The sequence below is a fragment of the Meles meles genome, chromosome 13 (genome assembly GCF_922984935.1).
Source record: "Meles meles chromosome 13, mMelMel3.1 paternal haplotype, whole genome shotgun sequence".
Lineage (NCBI taxonomy): Eukaryota > Metazoa > Chordata > Mammalia > Carnivora > Mustelidae > Meles > Meles meles.
Window position 1 is genome coordinate 45,117,639 of NC_060078.1, and position 19,482 is coordinate 45,137,120.

General features: G+C 38.8%; 2 protein-coding genes across 2 annotated transcripts in view; both read left to right on the plus strand.

The window, feature by feature from the left end:
* Positions 1-15,840, plus strand: part of LOC123955043 (translation initiation factor IF-2-like) — a 108,735-nt gene extending 92,895 nt beyond the window's left edge. Inside the window, exon 5 of the mRNA XM_046026589.1 lies at positions 15,710-15,840. The gene's annotated coding sequence lies outside the window, so the exon portion shown is untranslated. The remainder of the gene's footprint in view (positions 1-15,709) is intronic.
* BMPR1A (bone morphogenetic protein receptor type 1A) overlaps positions 15,718-19,482 on the plus strand; it is a 34,670-nt gene continuing 30,905 nt past the window's right edge. The window contains exon 1 of the mRNA XM_046027110.1: positions 15,718-15,928. Coding sequence (XP_045883066.1) covers positions 15,859-15,928 — 70 coding nt within the window. The 5' untranslated portion in view covers positions 15,718-15,858. The remainder of the gene's footprint in view (positions 15,929-19,482) is intronic.

Sequence of the window (19,482 nt, forward strand, 5' to 3'; positions counted from 1 at the left end):
ACCCACCACCTGTTCCCCCAGCCTCCCACCCCTGACCCTTCAAAACCCTCAGGTTGTTTTTCAGAGTCCGTAGTCTCTTATGGTTCGCCTCCCCTTCCAATTTTTTTTTTTTATAAACATATAATGTATTTTCTTATTTAATCTTTATAACCTTGTGGAGTGAGTACTGTTGTTATTCCCATTTTATAGATGAGAGGACTGAGGCACAGAGAGAAACTCTGCAAGCTTCTAGTTAATCTGTGGTAGAATTGGGGTTTGAAATTAATGGAAAGAATATTTTTTAAGACACATAAGAGAGGATTACAAAAACCAAAAACTGGTTCTTGAAAAGGCTAATAAGATAAACCATTTGAACAATCAAGAAAAACCCAGAAAGCACACATAGTATTGGGCATGTAAAGGGGAGAATGTAACTTCAAATATAGAAGATTTTTTTTCTTAAAAATAAGAGAATACCTTGAGTAACTTCATGTCAGTACATTTTATAATTTAAATAAAATGACAATTTTCTTTTAAAAAAAGAATAAATTGACTCTGACTAAATAGAAAACCTGGCATTTTTAATAATTATTAGAGAAATTTGATTTATATTGAAAGACAGTTCCCTCCCATGTACTCACAGATAAACCCTTGGCCCAGATGATTTTACTGTTTTTTAAAGAGTTTATTTTTACATTCAGTGTGGAGTTTGGACTCAACCCCAAAATCAAAAGTCACATGTTTCATCATCTGACCCAACCACACACTCCATTGTCCAGATGATTTTAAGACTGACTTTTGTCAAACTACTCTAGTGGTAGATATATCCAAATTTATATATATTATACCAGAGAACAGCAAAATAGGGAAAGTTCCTCAGCTTATGCTATGTGGTTAGTATAACTTTGATATCAAAACTAGACATGGATAATACAATAGGCATGTCTTACTTATGAACATAGATACAAAACCTAACAAAATATTAGCAAAACAAATCTAGGAGTGTATTTAAACAATTGTATCTACAATATTGTGGTACAGTTCTGATAATACCTACCCACAGATATAAGGGCACAGTTCCCAACGAGATTACCCTTACTTGAGATGCCATTAACAAGTTTGGGGGTTTCCAGGCTACTTGGACTTCTCACAAACCGGCTACAAATCCAGAAGGATTCCATGATACCCTCAGATTTTGACAATTAAGTAAAATGACTCACAGGATTCAAGAAAGTGGTACATGTACAATGATTATTTGATTCTAAGGGATACAGATTGGGACCAGCCAAATGAAGAGACACATATGGTGAGGTCTGGGAGTGTTCCAGATGGGGAGCATCCTCTCCGCTGGGAATCAGGGTATATCATCTTCCTGGAACATTGATATATTTACCAACCAGGAAACTTATCTTAGCTATGGTATATAGTGTTTTTAATGGTGTTTCATTGTGTAGGTATAGTTGGATAATTGGCCACATAATTGAACTCAGTATTCAGCCTTCTCCCCTCTCCAACCCTCTGATCACATGGTTTGCCATTTTGGTGACCAGCCTCCATCCTGAGTCATAAAATCAGGTATGATCTATAAGACTTGTGCATAACAAAGACACTGCTAATACTGGGACATTCCAAAGATTTACTTTAGGGGTTCCCTTCTAGGGACTAGGGACAAAGACCAGACAATTTATTATTCAATAATGACAAAATTGAATTTATCCCAGGAATCCAAGGATAGTGTGTTAATTATTGCTGCATAACAATTTATCCCAAAACTTAGGGACTTGAAACGACGAAAACGTAACACAGGACACTAAGAGCAGTTCACTGGGTTCAGGGTATCCTATGAGATTGTAGTTAGGATGTCAGCAGGGGCTACATTCATCTGAAAGCTTGATTGGGGGGTCGGGAGGGGATCTCCTTCCCAGGTGGTACACTCAAATGGCTATTGGCAGGAGGCCTCAGCCAGATTGAGTGACCCAGGAAAGAGCAAAGAGAAAGCTGTATTGCCTTTTAAGACTACTCACAGAGCACATACTTTGTCACTTCCACTTTCTGCTGTTTGTTAAAAGGGAGTTATCCAATCTAGCATACACTCATCTATCATATAGCCCACTTTCACAAATGTGAAAAGATTTGGGGACATCTTTAAGAACTACCACAGATGGTTTACTCTTTAAGAAAGCTCTTAATGTGGATTATTATGATTAGTTTATCCACTAATATGGATCATTACTAATTAAATAATCCATTAATGCATTGAAGGAGGAAAACACTGATCATATCAATAGATGGAGAAAAACACAATGAAATTGAACCCCATTTATGTTGAAAACTCTTAGCAAACTTAGAAGGGAACTTCTAAGGAGGAATTGACATATATGATATTGAGGCTTTCTATACCTAATGTAGTATGTCTTTCCCTGTGTTAAAGTGTATACTGTGCCTTCAAGAGTATTTAAAAATTGTCTTTTTAAAAAAAATATTTTATTTATTAATTTGACAGAGATCACAAGTAGACAGAGAGGCCGGCAGAGAGAGAGAGAGGAGGAAGCAGGCTCCCCGCCGAGCAGAGAGCCTGACGTGGGGCTCGATCCCAGGACCCTGGGATCATGACCCGAGCCAAAGGCAGAGGCTTTAACCCACTGAGCCACCCAGACACCCCAAAATTTTCCATATATCAGTGTTGTATTTGGAAGTACAAAGTGGTACAGTTCCAGTGAAATTACCAAAATATCTACCAAGACTACAAGCAGAGCCAGAATCCTACTTCTGGACTTTTGCCTTGCAGATTTATTTGCTCAAGCAACAACAGAAGCAGCTATTCGAGTTTATGTATTACTAAGACTCAGAGAGGGAACTGAATTGGCCAGGATCAGCTAGCTGGTTAAGGCAGAATTAAAACTAACTCTTAGGTCCCCTAAAAGACCATGCTATGTATTATCCTTTCCTTATTTAAAAAAAAAAAAAAAAAATGTATTTTTTTGATGCAGGGCTTGAAATCACAACCTGAGACCTTGACCTGACTCCTGAAATCAAGAGTTAGTCACCGAACTGACCGAACCACCCGTGCACCCCTTTTTATTTTTTGCTTTTTAATTTCTGTTTTAGTTTTTGCCTTTTTAAAAAATAAACATGTGGGGCGCCTGGGTGGCTCAGTGGGTTAAAGCCTCTGCCTGGCTCAGGTCATGATCTCAGGGTTCTGGGATCGAGCCCCGCATCAGGCTCTCCGCTCAGCAGGGAGCCTGCTTCCTCCTCTCTCTCTGCCTGCTTGTGCTGTCTCTCTCTCTAAAAAAAGAAAAAATAAAATAAATAAACATGTAAGTTGGTAGGTATTTACACTAGGTATCTCAGCTGAAAGATACTAAAAGGAGAAAAAAAAGTACATCCAGTGCCATAGAACTTCTTCGGCAAAGTACTCTAAACCAGCACATTTAGTGGAGGTAATGTTCTGACACAGAGTAACAAAATAAAAAGTAGATGTTTTGTCCATAGGCCAGAAGTGCTTCCTGGGTTTCCAGGTGCTGCTTCCCATTTAATAAATTGGAATTTGTAATCTCGAGGGTGTTCTTTTGTAGACCTACATTTCGCAAGGTTTAGTTTCCTATAGTTTGTGGTTAAATACAGGGAAGAATTACTAAAGATCTGATTGTAACACCCTCTGGTCTTATTCAGGGCCTTTGGTGACTTACAATTTACATATATAAATGTTACCTTTGAACCTTTACTTGTGCCTCCTTACTGAAATATTGCAGTTGAGTTTATATAGTCCTTTGAAGTTCCTTTTGTCAGACCACGTTGTTTGTACCAAAGAGAAGGCTGTATTTTCTTTTTGTCTGTGATTATTTCCACAATTATTTAACTTGCTTTAACTATGTGGTACTGTCAAAGTATAACCCAGGCCATTGTTTGCCTTAAGCAATATTTTGGATCTTGAGACGTTTTGTTTACTTATATAAGACTTTATTAAGACCTTTTAATTTATATCTCAAACTCGAGTACATGCAGTGAAAAGAGTGGAAAATTTTCCTCACAGGATCTTGACACAAGTCAGGGCTCAAAGTGAGCAGGAGGAAGTGGTGTGGTTTTTGTATCATTTCAGTTGTGTTGAGATAAGGAAATTGAATAGTTTATCCACAGTACAGCCTGTTTGGGAAGGTCTCACTTGTATATAAAAGTTAAAAAATTTGGCGTGATGTTTTAATTCCTTCTGCTATATTCAAATTCCCTCCGCAAATATTTATTTAATACCAGCCATGTGCCAAAAGCTCTTCGTGGTGCTAGAAATACAGAGTGAAAAAAAAAAAAAACCACAAAACACCCCTGCCCTTATAGAGCATACATTCTAGAGCAGGTAGCAAGCAGTAAACAAAATAAATAGTAAATTGTATGTCAAATTGTAGGATGACAAGTGCTGAAGAGAAAAAAAAATAGATATATATCAGGGAAGGAGGCTAGGAGTGCCAGGGGTGAAGTTAAGATTATAGTTTTAAATAGGGTGAGCAGGAACACTGTTAATAAGAAAGGGATATTTGAGTAAGCCCTTGGAAGAAGTAAGGTAGCAAATCATACAGTTGTCTAGGGGAAGAATGTTCTAGGCAGAGGGACCCATGAATGCAAAGGTCCTGCAGCAGAGCCAGGCCTGGTATATGTCAGGGACAAGGAGACCAGTGCAGCTGGAGTGGAGGAGCTGGAGTCCTAGAGGCCATTACGGACTTCAGCTTGCCATTATGGACTTCAGCTCTTACTGTGAGTGAGCAGAGGGGGTGATGTGACCTAGTGTGCTTACTGTCACTATTTTGGCTACTGTGTTGAGAATGTACTGTAGTGGACAAGTGTAGAAGTGGGGAGACTGGTTAGGAGGCTATTCAGTAATCCAGGCAAATAGTGTTGCTCCCCAGAGAGCAGGGGAGGTGGTGAAATGCTCATAGGTTCCAGGTATATTTTGAAGGTAGAACCAGCAGGGTTTGCTGAGAGATTGGATATGAAGTATGAGAAGGAAGGAGGAAATGGCCAAGAATGACTCCCAAGATTTTGGGCCTGAGATACTTGAAAAGTAGAGAGGCCATTAGCTGAGGTAGGAAAGACTGAGGGGGCTAGCAGATTTGGAGGGTAAGAGGAGAAAGACCAGGAGTAATAAATTATGAAGCTGCTGGACACATTATTAGGTAAATTTGTATACTACTGGAGCTATCTTTAATGCTCATACCTGTCTATGTTGTTTATTCAGAGTTACTCATTTTATGCTAATCTAACCCAGAATACTTAAGTGTTCCTTTCTCTTAAACCTTCCTATCGACTGGAATGTTTTTGGTTCTAAAGGAAAAACTGACTCCCTGTGACCTAAAAAATAAAAGGGAATTTATTGACTGTAAACTGAAAAGTGCCTGTTACTCAGGCTTCCGGCAAGGTTGCTGCTCACTGATGGCTGTAAGGACCTGGCTTCTTTTAGTCTCCTGGCTCTGCCTTCTGGTTCCCCTTCTGGTGCCAACATAACTGCCAAAAGCTTCTTGGGCAGCTGTTTTCTTGGGCCTATTCAGTCTGAAGAGGGACGGTGTCTCTGCAGGCCTAGCCACAGCCCTGAGACTATATTAGACTGGCTTTCCCCTGAACTTTTCATTCTGGCGCGGAGGATGGAATATTCTGAGTGGCTTAGTCTGGGACAGAGCCTCTACTCCCGGAGCTTCAGGGAAACCTGTGTGCTCCTGATTTTTTTTTTTTTTTAATTGTAAATAAAGATAAAAGTAGAAAGAAACTGATTTTCAGCTGTTTTTGCCTTATGCAGGTACTGTGGTTAATACAGCAAGAATAGGAATCTTTTTTAAGTGGTCAAAAGAGAGGGGAAAAAAAGTAAAGTGAAAGTAAAATTGCATTTAGACATTATTTTGATCAAGGTAATTTTTCTAACTAGAGGCCTAATACTATCGCACCTTGGACATCTAGAACCACAGAGGAGCCTTTAGATAATGAAAAATAGTAGTCAGGTCATTTAGTCAAGAATCCATATTTCTCAACAAGGAGAGCACTATTGACATTTGGTTGAGACAGCGCTTTGTTTTGAGGGATCATACCTGCACATTGTATTGCGTTTTCTATTTTGGTCCTTTATCACCAACTGAAAAGTCACCTGCATATTTCCAGATCTTTTTAGGGAGGGACGCACTTGCAAAAGCTCATGACTGGGATGCCTGGGTGGCAGTGGGTTAAAGCCTCTGCCTTCAGCTCAGGTCATGATCCCAGGGTCCTGGGATTGAGCCCCGCATGGGGCTCTCTGCTCAGCAGGGAGCCTGCTTCCCCCTCTCTCTGCCTGCCTCTCTGCCTACTTGTGATCTGTCAAATAAATAAATAAAATCTTAAAAAAAAAAAAAGCTCATGACTGTTTTGAAAGGTTGATTTTTCATATTGAGGGCATAAATACAGACATATTTTGATTTAGCTTCCTGAGTGAAATATGGGTAGAGGTTTTTTTGTTATTTTTGAAGTTCTGCTTTGTTCCCCCCCTCCTTAGTTCTGGAAGTTGGATATATTCCACTGTAAGATTGATCTAGCATTTGAATTAGTTTTTTGGCCACAGCTATTTATTGAGTTAACCCAGAAACTCTTTGATTACATGTAATCTTGCTTACGGAAATGAGAAATCTGTTTTGAGAACCAAATTTTGGTATTCTTTTAGGCATTTTGACTTTGGGTCACATAGGTTAGAATAGGAAGCCCAGCCAAACCCGAACAAACTTCTAACTTGGTAGGTTATAATTATTTGTGGGAGAAGAAGTGAAATGTACTGAGTCTAGAAGATTTCATTCCTGAGGTCAGAAGATCTTAGAACTCTTTGAATATACATATTAAAATGCAGTTTATAAGCACTTGGGAAATGTTACCTATGTTGTTGGCTTCTGCTTAGTGAAGTGAATATATATAAAAATGTGTGTGGTGTGTGTGTAGTCTGTTCAGTCTCTGAGGTCTGTTTTCTGAAGTATTTGTATCAATCAGGGCCCAGTCAGCAACCACAGTGGCTGTTTTCACAGGAAGAATTTGATATAGGGATAATACACAGGTATTAGGGAATTGAAAAAGCCAACGAAACACTGGGATTAAGCAGAAATGGTCATGTGGGAAGCAGCTACCACCCCAAAAAGACTGAGGTTTCAGAACCTAAATGCTTGGAGAATGTGTGCCCCTGTGGAGGCAGCTCAGAGCCCAGCTGCAGCTGGCACCCGAGGAGCTCAGAACATAGGTCCTGAGGTGCTGGCTCTCACACTTTGAGGTGCTGGCACCCCTGGGTCAGAATGTGAGCCATGAGCCTGGTTCTGGAAGTGTGGCAGGAAGCTGGAAACTAAAACCTGCTGGCTGCTGCCTTTGCGGAGGGTGTGACTCAGATAGCTCACAGGGGAACAGCAGAGTCTGGAGGAAGCAAGTCCCTTCTCCCTCTTCCAGCTTTCTCTCTTTCCCCTGTTGGCAGAGCCTGTGAGGGAGCTAGCTGGTGAAAAGACCTGTTAGCATTATCCCAGCTCCGTGTCATACAGTAGAGCGTTGAGAGTTTTCCCCCTTTCTGAGCAGCAGTGGTGTGTAATGAGGAGCATACTACTTTCAGGGTTTTTTTTCTCATTACCTGCCTCCTACTGACTTTGCAGCAGTGGGTGGAATTTGGGCTCTGTCAGCACCAGACTTGACTCTAACTGGTTGTGTGATCTTGGGCAAGTTTCTTAACTCGGCTGTGCTTCACTTTTTCCTTGCAGAGTTGTAAAGTTGAAGTAAAATCTTACGTGGCTCAATAAAAACTAACTTCCTGTTTCCTCTTTGATGGATTTACTCATGTACCGACTGGATAAAACACGGCCCTTGGGGTTCAAAGACCTGGGGCTTAGTTGTTCCCCAAGTCGCTAGCTATATGAAATTCAAGTCACTTTAGCTCTCTGAGCCTGTCTTTCCTCTGTCAGAGTAGGAATAATTTTACTTATTGTAAGGGTCATACAGATGGTTTAATGCACATAAAACTAACTTGCAAATTACAAAGACGGGCTATGCTAACCTAAAGTTACCACTAAATAATATTTATGAGTTTCTCTCATTTAATCTACACAGAGGACCTAGATCTGTCGTATGCTAGACCTTGAACTCTTCACTGCCATTTTATACTGATTTTATCTGTGTAAAAATACTGTGCAGAAAACACAGGTAGTATTGTTCACCGTTTCCCCTAATACACCTGAATGGGGATGACCAAACCCTGCTCCTCCCAGGCATCTCTGCAACCACTGATTCACTTCGCTTGTTTTTTGGTCATCTGTGCTTTTTCCAGAGGAGAGACAGAACAACACCCAGACCCCTCTTTGGACAGATGGCAGTAAGACTCTCTTCTGAGCGCAGTCGTGCCAAAGATTGATGTATAGCCTAATCTGGTTCTTATTTGCAAGCCATTTCATTTAATAGAAATAAATGAACAACAACAACAAAAAAAAACCTTTGGACCAAGTAGGTTAGGGGATTTGTAGTACAAAGTTGAATGGTTGAATATAGATCTCCTTTAAAAAAAAAAAAGTTCAGGGGCGCCTGGGTGGCTCAGTGGTTTAAGCTGCTGCCTTCGGCTCAGGTCATGATCTCAGGGTCCTGGGATCGAGTCCCACATCGGGCTCTCTGCTCAGCGGCGAGCCTGCTTCCCTCTCACTCTCTCTGTCTGCCTCTCTGCCTACTTACGATCTCTCTCTGTCAAAATAAATAAATAAAATCTTAAAAAAAAAAAAAAAAAGTTCATAGACCAGGAAGCATTTATTGTGCATCTAATATTGAGCCCCAGGTGTGAGATGTAAGAGTATAAATCCATCAGCAATGTATAATGCTGTACTTGTTTGGTTTGCCTTTCTGTTCCTGGAAGAATTCATACTTGTGTTGGGGAGAATGGTTTGTTGGCCCAGAAGGAAAGTGAAAGGTTTTGAATAAAGAGGGGACGACTGAGCAGAAGTACAAAGGTTAAATGCGTTAAAGTTGCTTTGAATAAATAATTGAGCGTTGGGAAAAGGCTAAGTCTAGTTAGGAAGTAACTTCAGTGGTGACGATGAAATTAGTGACCTCAAGGTGTAGAAGACATGGAAATTAGAAATGTCTCTATAAAGTGGAACTTCTCCTCCCTTGTAGCTCAGAATTCAGTGAGATGGTTGGTACTCTTTGCTCCTTTTTCAGACTTTCCAAAAGACCTCATTATGAATGTCTCACCCATCACACATTCTCACAGCACAGCCTCCCAAGGCAGACATTTTGGTGAGATTCCCGTGTATTACCACAGATACACTTACATAACTTTATTTAAGCATGTTTTTTTCTTAAGGTTTATGTTTAGATTTGGGTGAGATTGTTTTTCACACTGACATAAAAATAGCCATGAGCAGTGTTACTACAGTTGTCTGTGTGTATATTAGCTCAGGGATTGATGGGGGAGAGATGGTTCGAAGTGGGGAAGGAATAGATGGGTTGCTGGTTAAGAGAAAGGACAATATTCTTATGCTAATCTAAGCTCTGGATAAGGAGCAAAGCAGCCACGTAAACAATGGCCCTGGAGCCAGAAAGTCTGCAGTGAGTCTAGTCCTTCTCAGAAAGCTTGTCAGGCCAGGCGCCTGGAGCTGCCTAGGGGGAGGGACCCCTGAAGGGGGAGTTTTCTCCTCACTACTTCATGGAATTGGCAGCTGGCCAGCTTGTTGAAAATTCCCAAACCTCACTACTAGAGAGTAAAAATTAAGGGTGGGGGGCTTAACGGGAAGAGGAAAGAATGACTTTCATCTGTTTTTTCAGCTGACTTCAGCCTTTTCCTGTTTCTTTATTCTGACTGAACTATTGGTTCAGCCTTACTTCTGTTTACCAAGCTTTGTAATTTTTTATTTAAAAAGAAATTATTTATAATTTATTAAATAATTTGCCATAGATTTATTTTCCTGAAGAAGGAATAGCACCAATCTATGTATGTAGTAATGGAAAGTATATTTCAATGCCTATTTGAACTAAATATTTTAAAATAACTTTTAAACACCAGCATCATTTTGAAATTTTGATTATGTGGCGATTTCAGATGTCTTCGTTTCCTTATATCCTTAGCTTTCCAAGATTAGATATTTTAAATTTAATATAAAAATTCCAATGAGTTATTCTAGAAATTTAAAATCTGTTATTTTCAGATGTTAGAATTATAAAATACTCTGTTTCAGGAATGATTGCAAAATATCGCTACTGTTTTGCTATGTCATGATCACAGAAACAGTTAATATGATGGGACAAATAAGGGGAAAGTCATCAGTATTTTTATTATTAATAACAGTAATTACAACTGTAACAACAGATGGTTACTACTGAGAAGCACGATGCTAACTCATTTGGGTTAGTAGTATCATTCCCAGTGTGTGGCTAAGGAGACTGAGATTTAGACAGCTTGAATAACTTCTCCGAAATTACTTCGCAATAAATGCTGGAGCTGATACTTGAAACCAGTAGACTGACATCAGAATTCACTCTCTTACATTTGCCAGGATATTACATGAGAAGTACCTCTACCTAGAACATAAAATTGATGTCATCTTTCTGGAACTCATACCTTAAAATGTGTTTAACAGTATAGGAAGTAGAACTTGCAATGGTTTTCTTCCCACAAGAATGAACCTTATTTGTTGAGATAATTTTTAAAGGAAAGAGCTTACTTTTGGTTACTCCTTTGAAAGAAAGGTGTTACTTATATTTACCAGTTAGTTCCTTGGGCATTGTGACTGTCTTATACTTCCGCTTTTATGCTCTGAATTGACTGTGCTTTCCAGACTTCTGTTTTTTAGTTGCCTATGCAATAACTTACAGTGATTAGGCTTTTTATTATTTTAGCAGATTTCTTATAATGACTATATTAGATAGCAGTGAATGTTTTCTGTTGCCACCCAACAAATTACCCCAAAACCTAGCAGCTTAAAACAAACATTTATGATCTTCCACATTTTCTGAATCCACCAGGGGCTTATCTGGATGGGTCTGGGATAGAGTCTTATGAATTGTGCTGGTGAAGCTGCGGTCACCTGAAAGCCTCCCAGGGGCTGCAGCATCCATGTGCAAGCCAGCTCACTCCCATACTGCTGGCGGGAGGCCACGGCTCCCCGCCACAGGGCCTTCCAGGTAAGACTGCTTGAGTGTCCTGATGATATGGCAGCTAGCTTCCCTCAAAGTGGGTTTCTCAAGAAAGAGCAAGGTGGAATCGAAAATGCCTTTTATGGGTGCCTGGGTGGCTCAGTGGGTTAAGCCTCTGCCTTTGGCTCAGGTCATGATCTCAGGGTCCTGGGATTGAGTCCCGCATCGGGCTCTCTGCTCCGCAGGGAGCCTGCTTCCTCCTCTCTCTCTGTCTCTGCCTGCCTCTCTGCCTACTTGTGATCTGTCAAATAAATAAATAAAATCTGTTTAAAAAAAAAAAAAGAAAAGAAAATGGCTTTTATGATCTAGTCTCTGAAGTCTCACTCTGTGGTCTCCATCTCATTTTATTTGTTAGAAGTGACTCATTAAAACCAGTGGGAGTTCTAGGCGGGGAAGTAGGCTCCTCCTGTTGAAGGTATTGTCACAGCACTCATGGACATGTTTTAGATCACCGCAGTGCTCTTTTGGTAGATTGTTGTTTTTTTTTAACCTGTGAAGAAGTATCACTTGTGAATAGTGGTTTATTATCCAACTGTGCTAATATGCACTACATTAATACTGCACACGGTCGGTTCTAGACCATGAACTTATTTTATTAGTGAATGCCTAATAAAGATATGTGGTGTTAATGCTTTTATTAATCCCGTTTTCAAATGAATGTTGGTGTTCTGGGGCCCTCTTTTCTTTCATTCTTAGAAGGCCATCTCATACAAAGCCATAGCTTCAAATACTCTATACTGTTGATGTAATAGATTGGTATCTTCAGTACCTAAAGTGTCCTTTAAGCTTCATGCCCATTAGACATTCCCTTTGGGTAATCTCAAATGTCTAAAATTGAACCCTTGATCTCTTCTTCTCGGTCCTTTCAAAATCTGCTTGTCCTTATTTCAGTAATTGCTTATGCCAGAAATGTGGAGATATTCTTTGACACTCACTCTCCTTTACCCCCACATCTAATGCAATACTAAGCCCTATTAAATCTGCTTATGAAATATACCTTGAACCCGTCCATTATACCACCACTACCCAAATCTTAACCACCATTGTCCCTCTCCTAAACTACTACACTGTCTTTCTCACTGGTCTGTTTGCTTCGGCTTTTTTCCCCTTCAGTCCATTATATAGACACCAGATAATTGCTTTCCCATCCCACTTAGACTTAAATCCCATATTCTTCATACACTCTTGCCTCATCTGGTCCTTGTTTTTCCTATTTCTTCAAACCCACATCCCACCAACTACCCCTTATTCTCACCATTCCAGAAATATCATTCTTCCATTGTTCTTTTCTGCCTCAAGATCCTTGTATAGGCTGTTCCTTATGCCTAGAACTCACCCCAATTTCTTTACCTGACTCTCATTCTTCAGATGTCAACTTAAATGTGGCTTTTTGGCATGGCTTCCCTTAGTCTTTCCAGATGAGATTAGGTCACCACCCCATGCCTTTCTTGGACCTGGCACTTTTCTTTCCTCACACTTAGCACAAGTTATGATTACATATGATTTGTACTGTCTTGTTCAGTGCCTATCTTAATTGTCTTGTTTAATGACTATGAGCTCCGTGAGGGCTGGGCCTGTTTTGCCCTCATCAGTATATTCTCAGTGTCTAGTACAGAATCATGTATATAATAGGTACTTAATAAATACTTAGGAAATAAATTAATAGTCAGTGGCAAGAATACTGTTCCTGCAGGACTTCACCGTTAGAAGGAATCCGATGAATCACTCCTTTCCGTCATGTCTGTCATGTCCTTGACAGAGGTGCATTCACACTTTGTTCTTTTGATACTCTGTGAGCAAAGGCCCCCCGATCTTTGAGTTGTAATCTCAATTGTAGTCATTTCCCTGTTCTTTGCATTCCTGTCATTCCTCTCTGAAGTGTTGAAGAAGCCGGACCAGGTGGAATGAAGAAAGTGGTGACCCTCTTTGATTACAGCAGTGTGCCTCTATCCCTGCTTGATAAGGCTGCCTTCGCGTCTTAGCAGTTGTCATAAACAGTGATGCATATGGAGCTGGTAGTCAGCTAAAACCTAACATTTTTCTTTTAAAGATTAAGGCTTTTCCATTGTTAGACTACAAATGAGACGATTGAAGCCATTTTTACCTTTAGCTTTCTGTTGGCTGATAGCTGTTTTTTTTTTGGTCTATCAGAATTTCTTGAAGACAGATTGTTATAGATCACACCTGTTACTTCCTGTGACATATTATAAACATGTATGAGAGGAGGAAACTTTATTGAGCACCTATTCTATACCAGGCTCTTCTACTTTATGATACGTAATTTACATTGTATGACCTACCTACAATATACAGCAAGGCAGTCTGGGGTAGCAGCTAACACATGGACTCTGGACTCTGAGCTTCTTGAGTAGAATTAGAGCCCTGCCGCTTACCAGTAAATGCCTTAAATTGTGCTTGCCTCAGTTTCCTCATCTGTTAAAATAATAATCTCACCTCCCTCATAAGGTGGTTGTGATGATCTGATAAATAAATATTATATTCAAAGCATTTATAATGGTGCTAGTACATAATTAGAGGTGAATATGTATTAGCTATTACCTCATTTAGTTCTTAAAATCATGATGAGTCAATAACGTAATTTCAGTTTTACAGATGAAGAAATCATCCAGAGAGGTCAGGTTACTTATTTCAGGGAGATCAGGATTTGAACTTGTGCCCAGCATAGCAGTCACAGATGTTTATGGGGAAGAATCACACATAATCCCCTTCCAGTGAAAGGGGCTATGACTGTGGCAGGTGCTTAGAGTCTCCTCAGCTGCTCTGCAGGATGCCTTGGTTGTCCTGCTACTGATACGAGACCACATACCAGCTTTCAATAAATCGGTGAGGAAACAATGAGTCTTGAAGAGGGAACCAGTCAGAGCAATCAGTCTTCTGCCCATGACCATGAGCTACTTGAAGCAGGGACTGTCACACTCATATTTGTATTCTAGCACCTTGCACTGATGTGTCATATGAACTTGGGGTTCTTGGTGAGTGGAAGTGAGTGGAACTACAGAGCAGGGTGGGGAGTGGGTAGCTAGTAAGAGAGGCAGAAATGATGCCAGGGTTTTTGCCATGGCTGACCAAAGAGATGGCATCACCTTCCTCTGTGATAGTAAATGCAGAAGGACGCAGGCCTAGAGGGTTCAGAAGGAAAGTTAACACTTTTGATTTAGACGAGTGGTGTGTAATTCTAGTAGAGATACTTAATAAGCAAATAGAAATATGACGGGAGAGCAGGGTTGGAATTATACTGCAAACTGCTTTTGAATTTGAAACCTGGAACAAGTATCCCTAGAATCACAGTTGTGTAATTTCAAGAAGGGAGTTTTCCCAGGAAATGCTATTAAGTCACATTATAGATGTTTTCTGTAATTATTTTAGATTTTACATCTTACTCTCCCAGCATTATGTAGATGGGAACCAATTTAATTTTATAGTAGAGAAGTGAGAAATTGTAGAGATTTTAGAAGTCAGCCATATTAAAATACACAATATAGATGACACTCTATAAGCCTTATTTCCTCAATACTGTGCCTTTGAAGAGCTAAGTAAAGTGAAAAATTCTTAGGTTGATAAAATAGAAAGCTCAGGTTGTTTGTGGTAGAAATCATGCTAGGGGTAATTGTGTCAAGAATGAATAAAATCTTTTTCATTCAGAAATAGTTCAGGCTGAAATCAATAAAATCAATTGTCTGAACCAGTACGATGGGAGAAAAAATAGAATTATATTCATCTATATACGAACTAGTGAGGGTTTTTTTGTTACCTATTTCAACTATTTTATAGTTGCCAGATCTTAACCTGGGAGGTTATGTTTCACATCATCCATATTAAAAGCTCAATTTTATACTAATGAAGTCAGATTTGCAATATTTTAGGAAAATAATTTTAAGATATATTTCTGTTGCTTTAATGATGAACAACACTGCATATTTAAATATGTGTGATTATCTAGGTAGCCTTTCTCTTCTATGGAATAAATTATTTATTGCAAAGATTTGAGGTGTTTTTATCACATCTATTAGGATTTGAAAGATTATTGAAGAATAGTTTCATATTTTAAATTCATTTTTTCCTGCTTTATTCTTAATATATTTAGAAATTGTTACTAATAAAATAATTAGAGCGGCCAGAAAAGACTATCGGGGTTATTAGTGTACTTGTTTTACATGATTACTCTGAGATCAGGAGAGGTGGCAACCTATTTACTGAATTATTTAAGCTTTTGAATTACAGTGCCTTTTTGTTGTTGGAAATAAAGATAGCTTTATCCCTTAAAAATGTATTTCATTTCTAAGTGGCTCAGTTGGTTAAGCTTCCAAGTCTTGATTTCAGCTTGGGTCATGATCCCAGAGTTAGGAGATTGAGCCCCACCTTTAGCTCCATGCCGGGCTCGGAGCCTGGTTAAGATTCTCTCTCCCTTTTCTCCTCTCCCAATTCACTCTCCCTCTCTCCAACCCCAAAATGTATTTCATTATTTAAAGGTATGTTTGAGCATTTGTTTTTCTCTCTTAGTTTTGAAAACTTTCCAGAATTCAGTTATATTCATTATCTTTTTTGTATTTTTATCTTACAGGAATCAAGAGAAAGCAGTGGAAGTTGAAGTCATTATCAAGTTTTGAGACCTTTTGCAAGAAAGTCATTTGGATAAAAGTCATTTAATTAGTGACATAACAGGACCAATTATTAGAGGTGACAGTATACAAGAAACATTAAAATTGAACAATGACTCAGCTGTATATTTACATCAGATTATTGGGAGCCTATCTGTTCATCATTTCTTATTATGTTCAAGGTAAATCAGTGTTCATTTAAGTAATCTTATCTTTTTCAGTAATTTATTTCTATGTTTAAAACACTCATTTTTGAAACTGCTCTTCTACTCATGTCCCTTTTTGAACAGTTAGGCTTAGTATCGCCAGCATAGCTTTTAAGTAAAAAGGCAAAGAATAAGTACATGCCAAATAATTTTGAACTTGACTGTGGTAGAACCATTGTCAAATATTTGTTAAATTTCAGCCTCTCTGAATCTGTTCTCTTATCCATAACATAGATATTATGATATGCAACATTAAGCCTTGTGAGGATTAAATGAGATAAAGTATAAAATGAAGTATCTGTCCTAGTTAAGACTAAGACACAGGGTAACAGGTACTCAAGACTTAGTTTTAAAATTCCTTTTTCCTTTAAAATATAATACAGAATAAATGTAAATAATTTAAAAAAATCATTTTATCATCATTAAAAAACTTTAGAAAGCTAAGTTGCATTTGTGTGTGTGCTAAATACTAAAATTTCTTCATAGAATACTCAGTTTCATTTATGAACAACATTGTAATTTTGTGTTCACAGCTTGGAACTCCTGAACAGGAAATTATTGTGATGACTCTGAGGATCAGATGGGCTGTATTTGCACATGGGCTTTTTCCCAGATGGTTTAATTAGGACATTATTTCAAACTGAAGAGATAGTACTGTTTTGCAGAAGGTTTTTAGATTAAAGTTATTGGGTCTCTTCATCCTCTTAAATTTATGTCATCACAGATTATTCTTTCATAATGTTTCATTAACGGTAATAAAGATTAATATCTACAAGTAAGAAATAGAATTAACAGCACTAATATTTTGACAGTTTCATTAAAAAAAATTATTTAGGGGCACCTAGGTGGCTTAGTTGGTTAAGCACTGCTTTCAGCTTGGGTTGTGATCCCGGGGTCCTGGAATCGAGCCCCACATCGGGCTCTCTGCTCAGCGGGAAGTCTGCTTCTCCCTCTGCTTCTCCCCCTGCTTCTCCCCCTGCTTATGTTCTCTCTCTCTCTCTCTCTCTCTCAAATAAGTAAATAAAATCCTTTTTAAAAAGTATTTATTTATTTTAGAGAAAGAGTGTGCACACTAGTGGGGGAAGAGGCAGAGAGAGAGAGAGAGTCCCAAGCAGACTCCCTGCTGACCATGAAGCCCAATGTGGGGCTCAGTCTCATGACCCTGAGATCATGACCTGAGCTGAAACCAAGAGTCAGACACCTAACCAAGTGAGCCACCCCAGGTGCCCATGACATTTTCATTTTAAAGATAGAATCTCTAGCTTCATATTTTATTTTAGGTGTAATTAATACCTTTAGTATTTTCTTGCTCAGAATACAGAAAGCCCTCTTCTAAAAGCCACTTTTTTTGTGAAATACCAAATTATTTAATAAAATACCTTTATTTAACAGCTCTTGTTATATATCTTGTTGAGCAGCATCAGCCAAAGCTGTCATAGTTTTGAAGATGAGTTAAATCAATAGTAGCATATTTGCTGTCCCACTCCCAGGTAATCAGTATTTGATGTTAAATTTTTTTTTAAATCTCTGTAGATCACATGAGGCAATATAATTCAAAATTCTTTCCCTACCCTGATTCAAACTATACTATAATTAAACTTTTATTAGATGAAATGAATTGGTAATTAGTTATCAGGTATAAGTGAGAAATCTTTTTTTTTTTTTTTTTAAAGAGTTTATTTATTTATTTGACAGAGAGAGATCACAAGTAGACAGGCAGGCAGAGAGAGAGAGAGGGAAAGAGGCTCGCTGCTGAGCAGAGAGCCCGATGCGGGACTCGATCCCATGACCCTGAGATCATGACCTGAGCCGAAGGCAGCGGCTTAACCCACTGAGCCACCCAGGCGCCCCAGTGAGAAATCTTAATAAGAATTACATTTGTGATGAATAGCCAAATATGTTACATTTCCTTTCAAAAAGATTAGTTCTAGAGTTGCTTTAAATAAAATAAAAATATTTAGTCTTAAAGAAAAGAAAAACCAATATAGAAGAAAATGTTATTTCTTAGAGATTACTAAGAACCAGAGAGTGATGTTAGTGGAAATAACTTGACTTTATCTTCAACTTTAGCTTCAGTTGTATCTTGAGAAATTAAATTTCTCCATATATTGGTCTCCTTGTTGTAAAATAGAAACAATAACACGTATCCTAGATGTAAACAGGAATTTTTGGAGCATTAGATGTTTTGATAAAGATTTAAGTCCTTTACAATGAGATGGTTGGAACAAAGAATGAGTCACCTAATGTTAACATTAATTGCTATTTAGTTCTTGTTTTTAGCTTGGTCACAAGTTTTAGGAATGGAGTTTAGCTTTAAGATACTGCCTAACAAACAGTGACTTAAACAAATAGATTTATTTTTTGATGTAGATAGTAGATATTTGCTGTTTGCTCATTCAGTAGTTGCATGGTGTCAGGGTTGACATCTGTAGTTTTCTTGACTACAAAACGACTGCTGTTATCTGCATTGGAGGAAGGAGAAATGAGGAAAGGGTCAGCACTGACTTCAACTGGATGTTATTTCAGGAAAGCAAAATGTCCCCAGAAACCAACCTTCTGCCTGCAGATTTTATCATGTTTTGTTAGATAAACTGAAACAGTTGCTAGGGCTACTGGAAAACTGGGAAATGGAACTGTGACAATCAGCTTAGATTAATGTAAGTCCATTACCTATGGCCGGACACATATCCCACCAGACAGAATCAGAGTTTGACAGGAAGATAGGGAAAATAGATATCCTTTGGTCAACTTAAAGAGTCTGGAACAGATTCTTTCTCTTCTGTCAGTTAAGGTGTTTTCAACTATAAGTAACAACAACAACAAAAAAACCCCAATTCAAAATAGCTTAAACAATAAAGAAAATGTTGTATTATAAAACAAGAAGTCTGAAGGTAGGGGGACTTCAGTAAGTCCATTCCTTGGCTCATCAAGTTTTTTCTCTTTTTCAACTTTGTTCTCCTCCACCTATTAATTTAGCCCTAGATTAACTCACTTCATGGCCACAGTGTGGCTGCTGTGGGGCCAGAGATCCCATGTAGCTATAGTAGATTTGAGTTGGCAGCATTCGGTAGAAGATAAATGGATGTCTCTCATGTCTCTTTCTAATTGGTAAAGAAGTCTTTCCCCAGGCACCTCTCCTCTTCCTCCCTCTTCCTCTTTCAACAGACTTCCTTCTCACTTTATTGGCAGAATTAATTTATCCTCTTGTGTAAGCGGTGGCAAGGGGAATGGAACTAAAATTCTTGGATTGGACAAAACAGTTGTCTCTACTGAGGGTAGGGCTGTGCTTCCCTGAATCACATGGAGGAGGGAGCAAATACTTTAAAAAGTGTGTGTGTGTGTTGCTAGCAAGGTAAAGGGGGAAAGACCACCTAATAGCATCTGTTGCAGGGTACCACATCTGTCCACCTAACATCATACATACCTTACATCATACATACCCTTCTTGCATGCATATACTGAAAGTGCCCGTGTTGTTGGAAGTATTCAGTTCCTCCTCAAAGGTATATATGTATGTATAACCCAGGGGT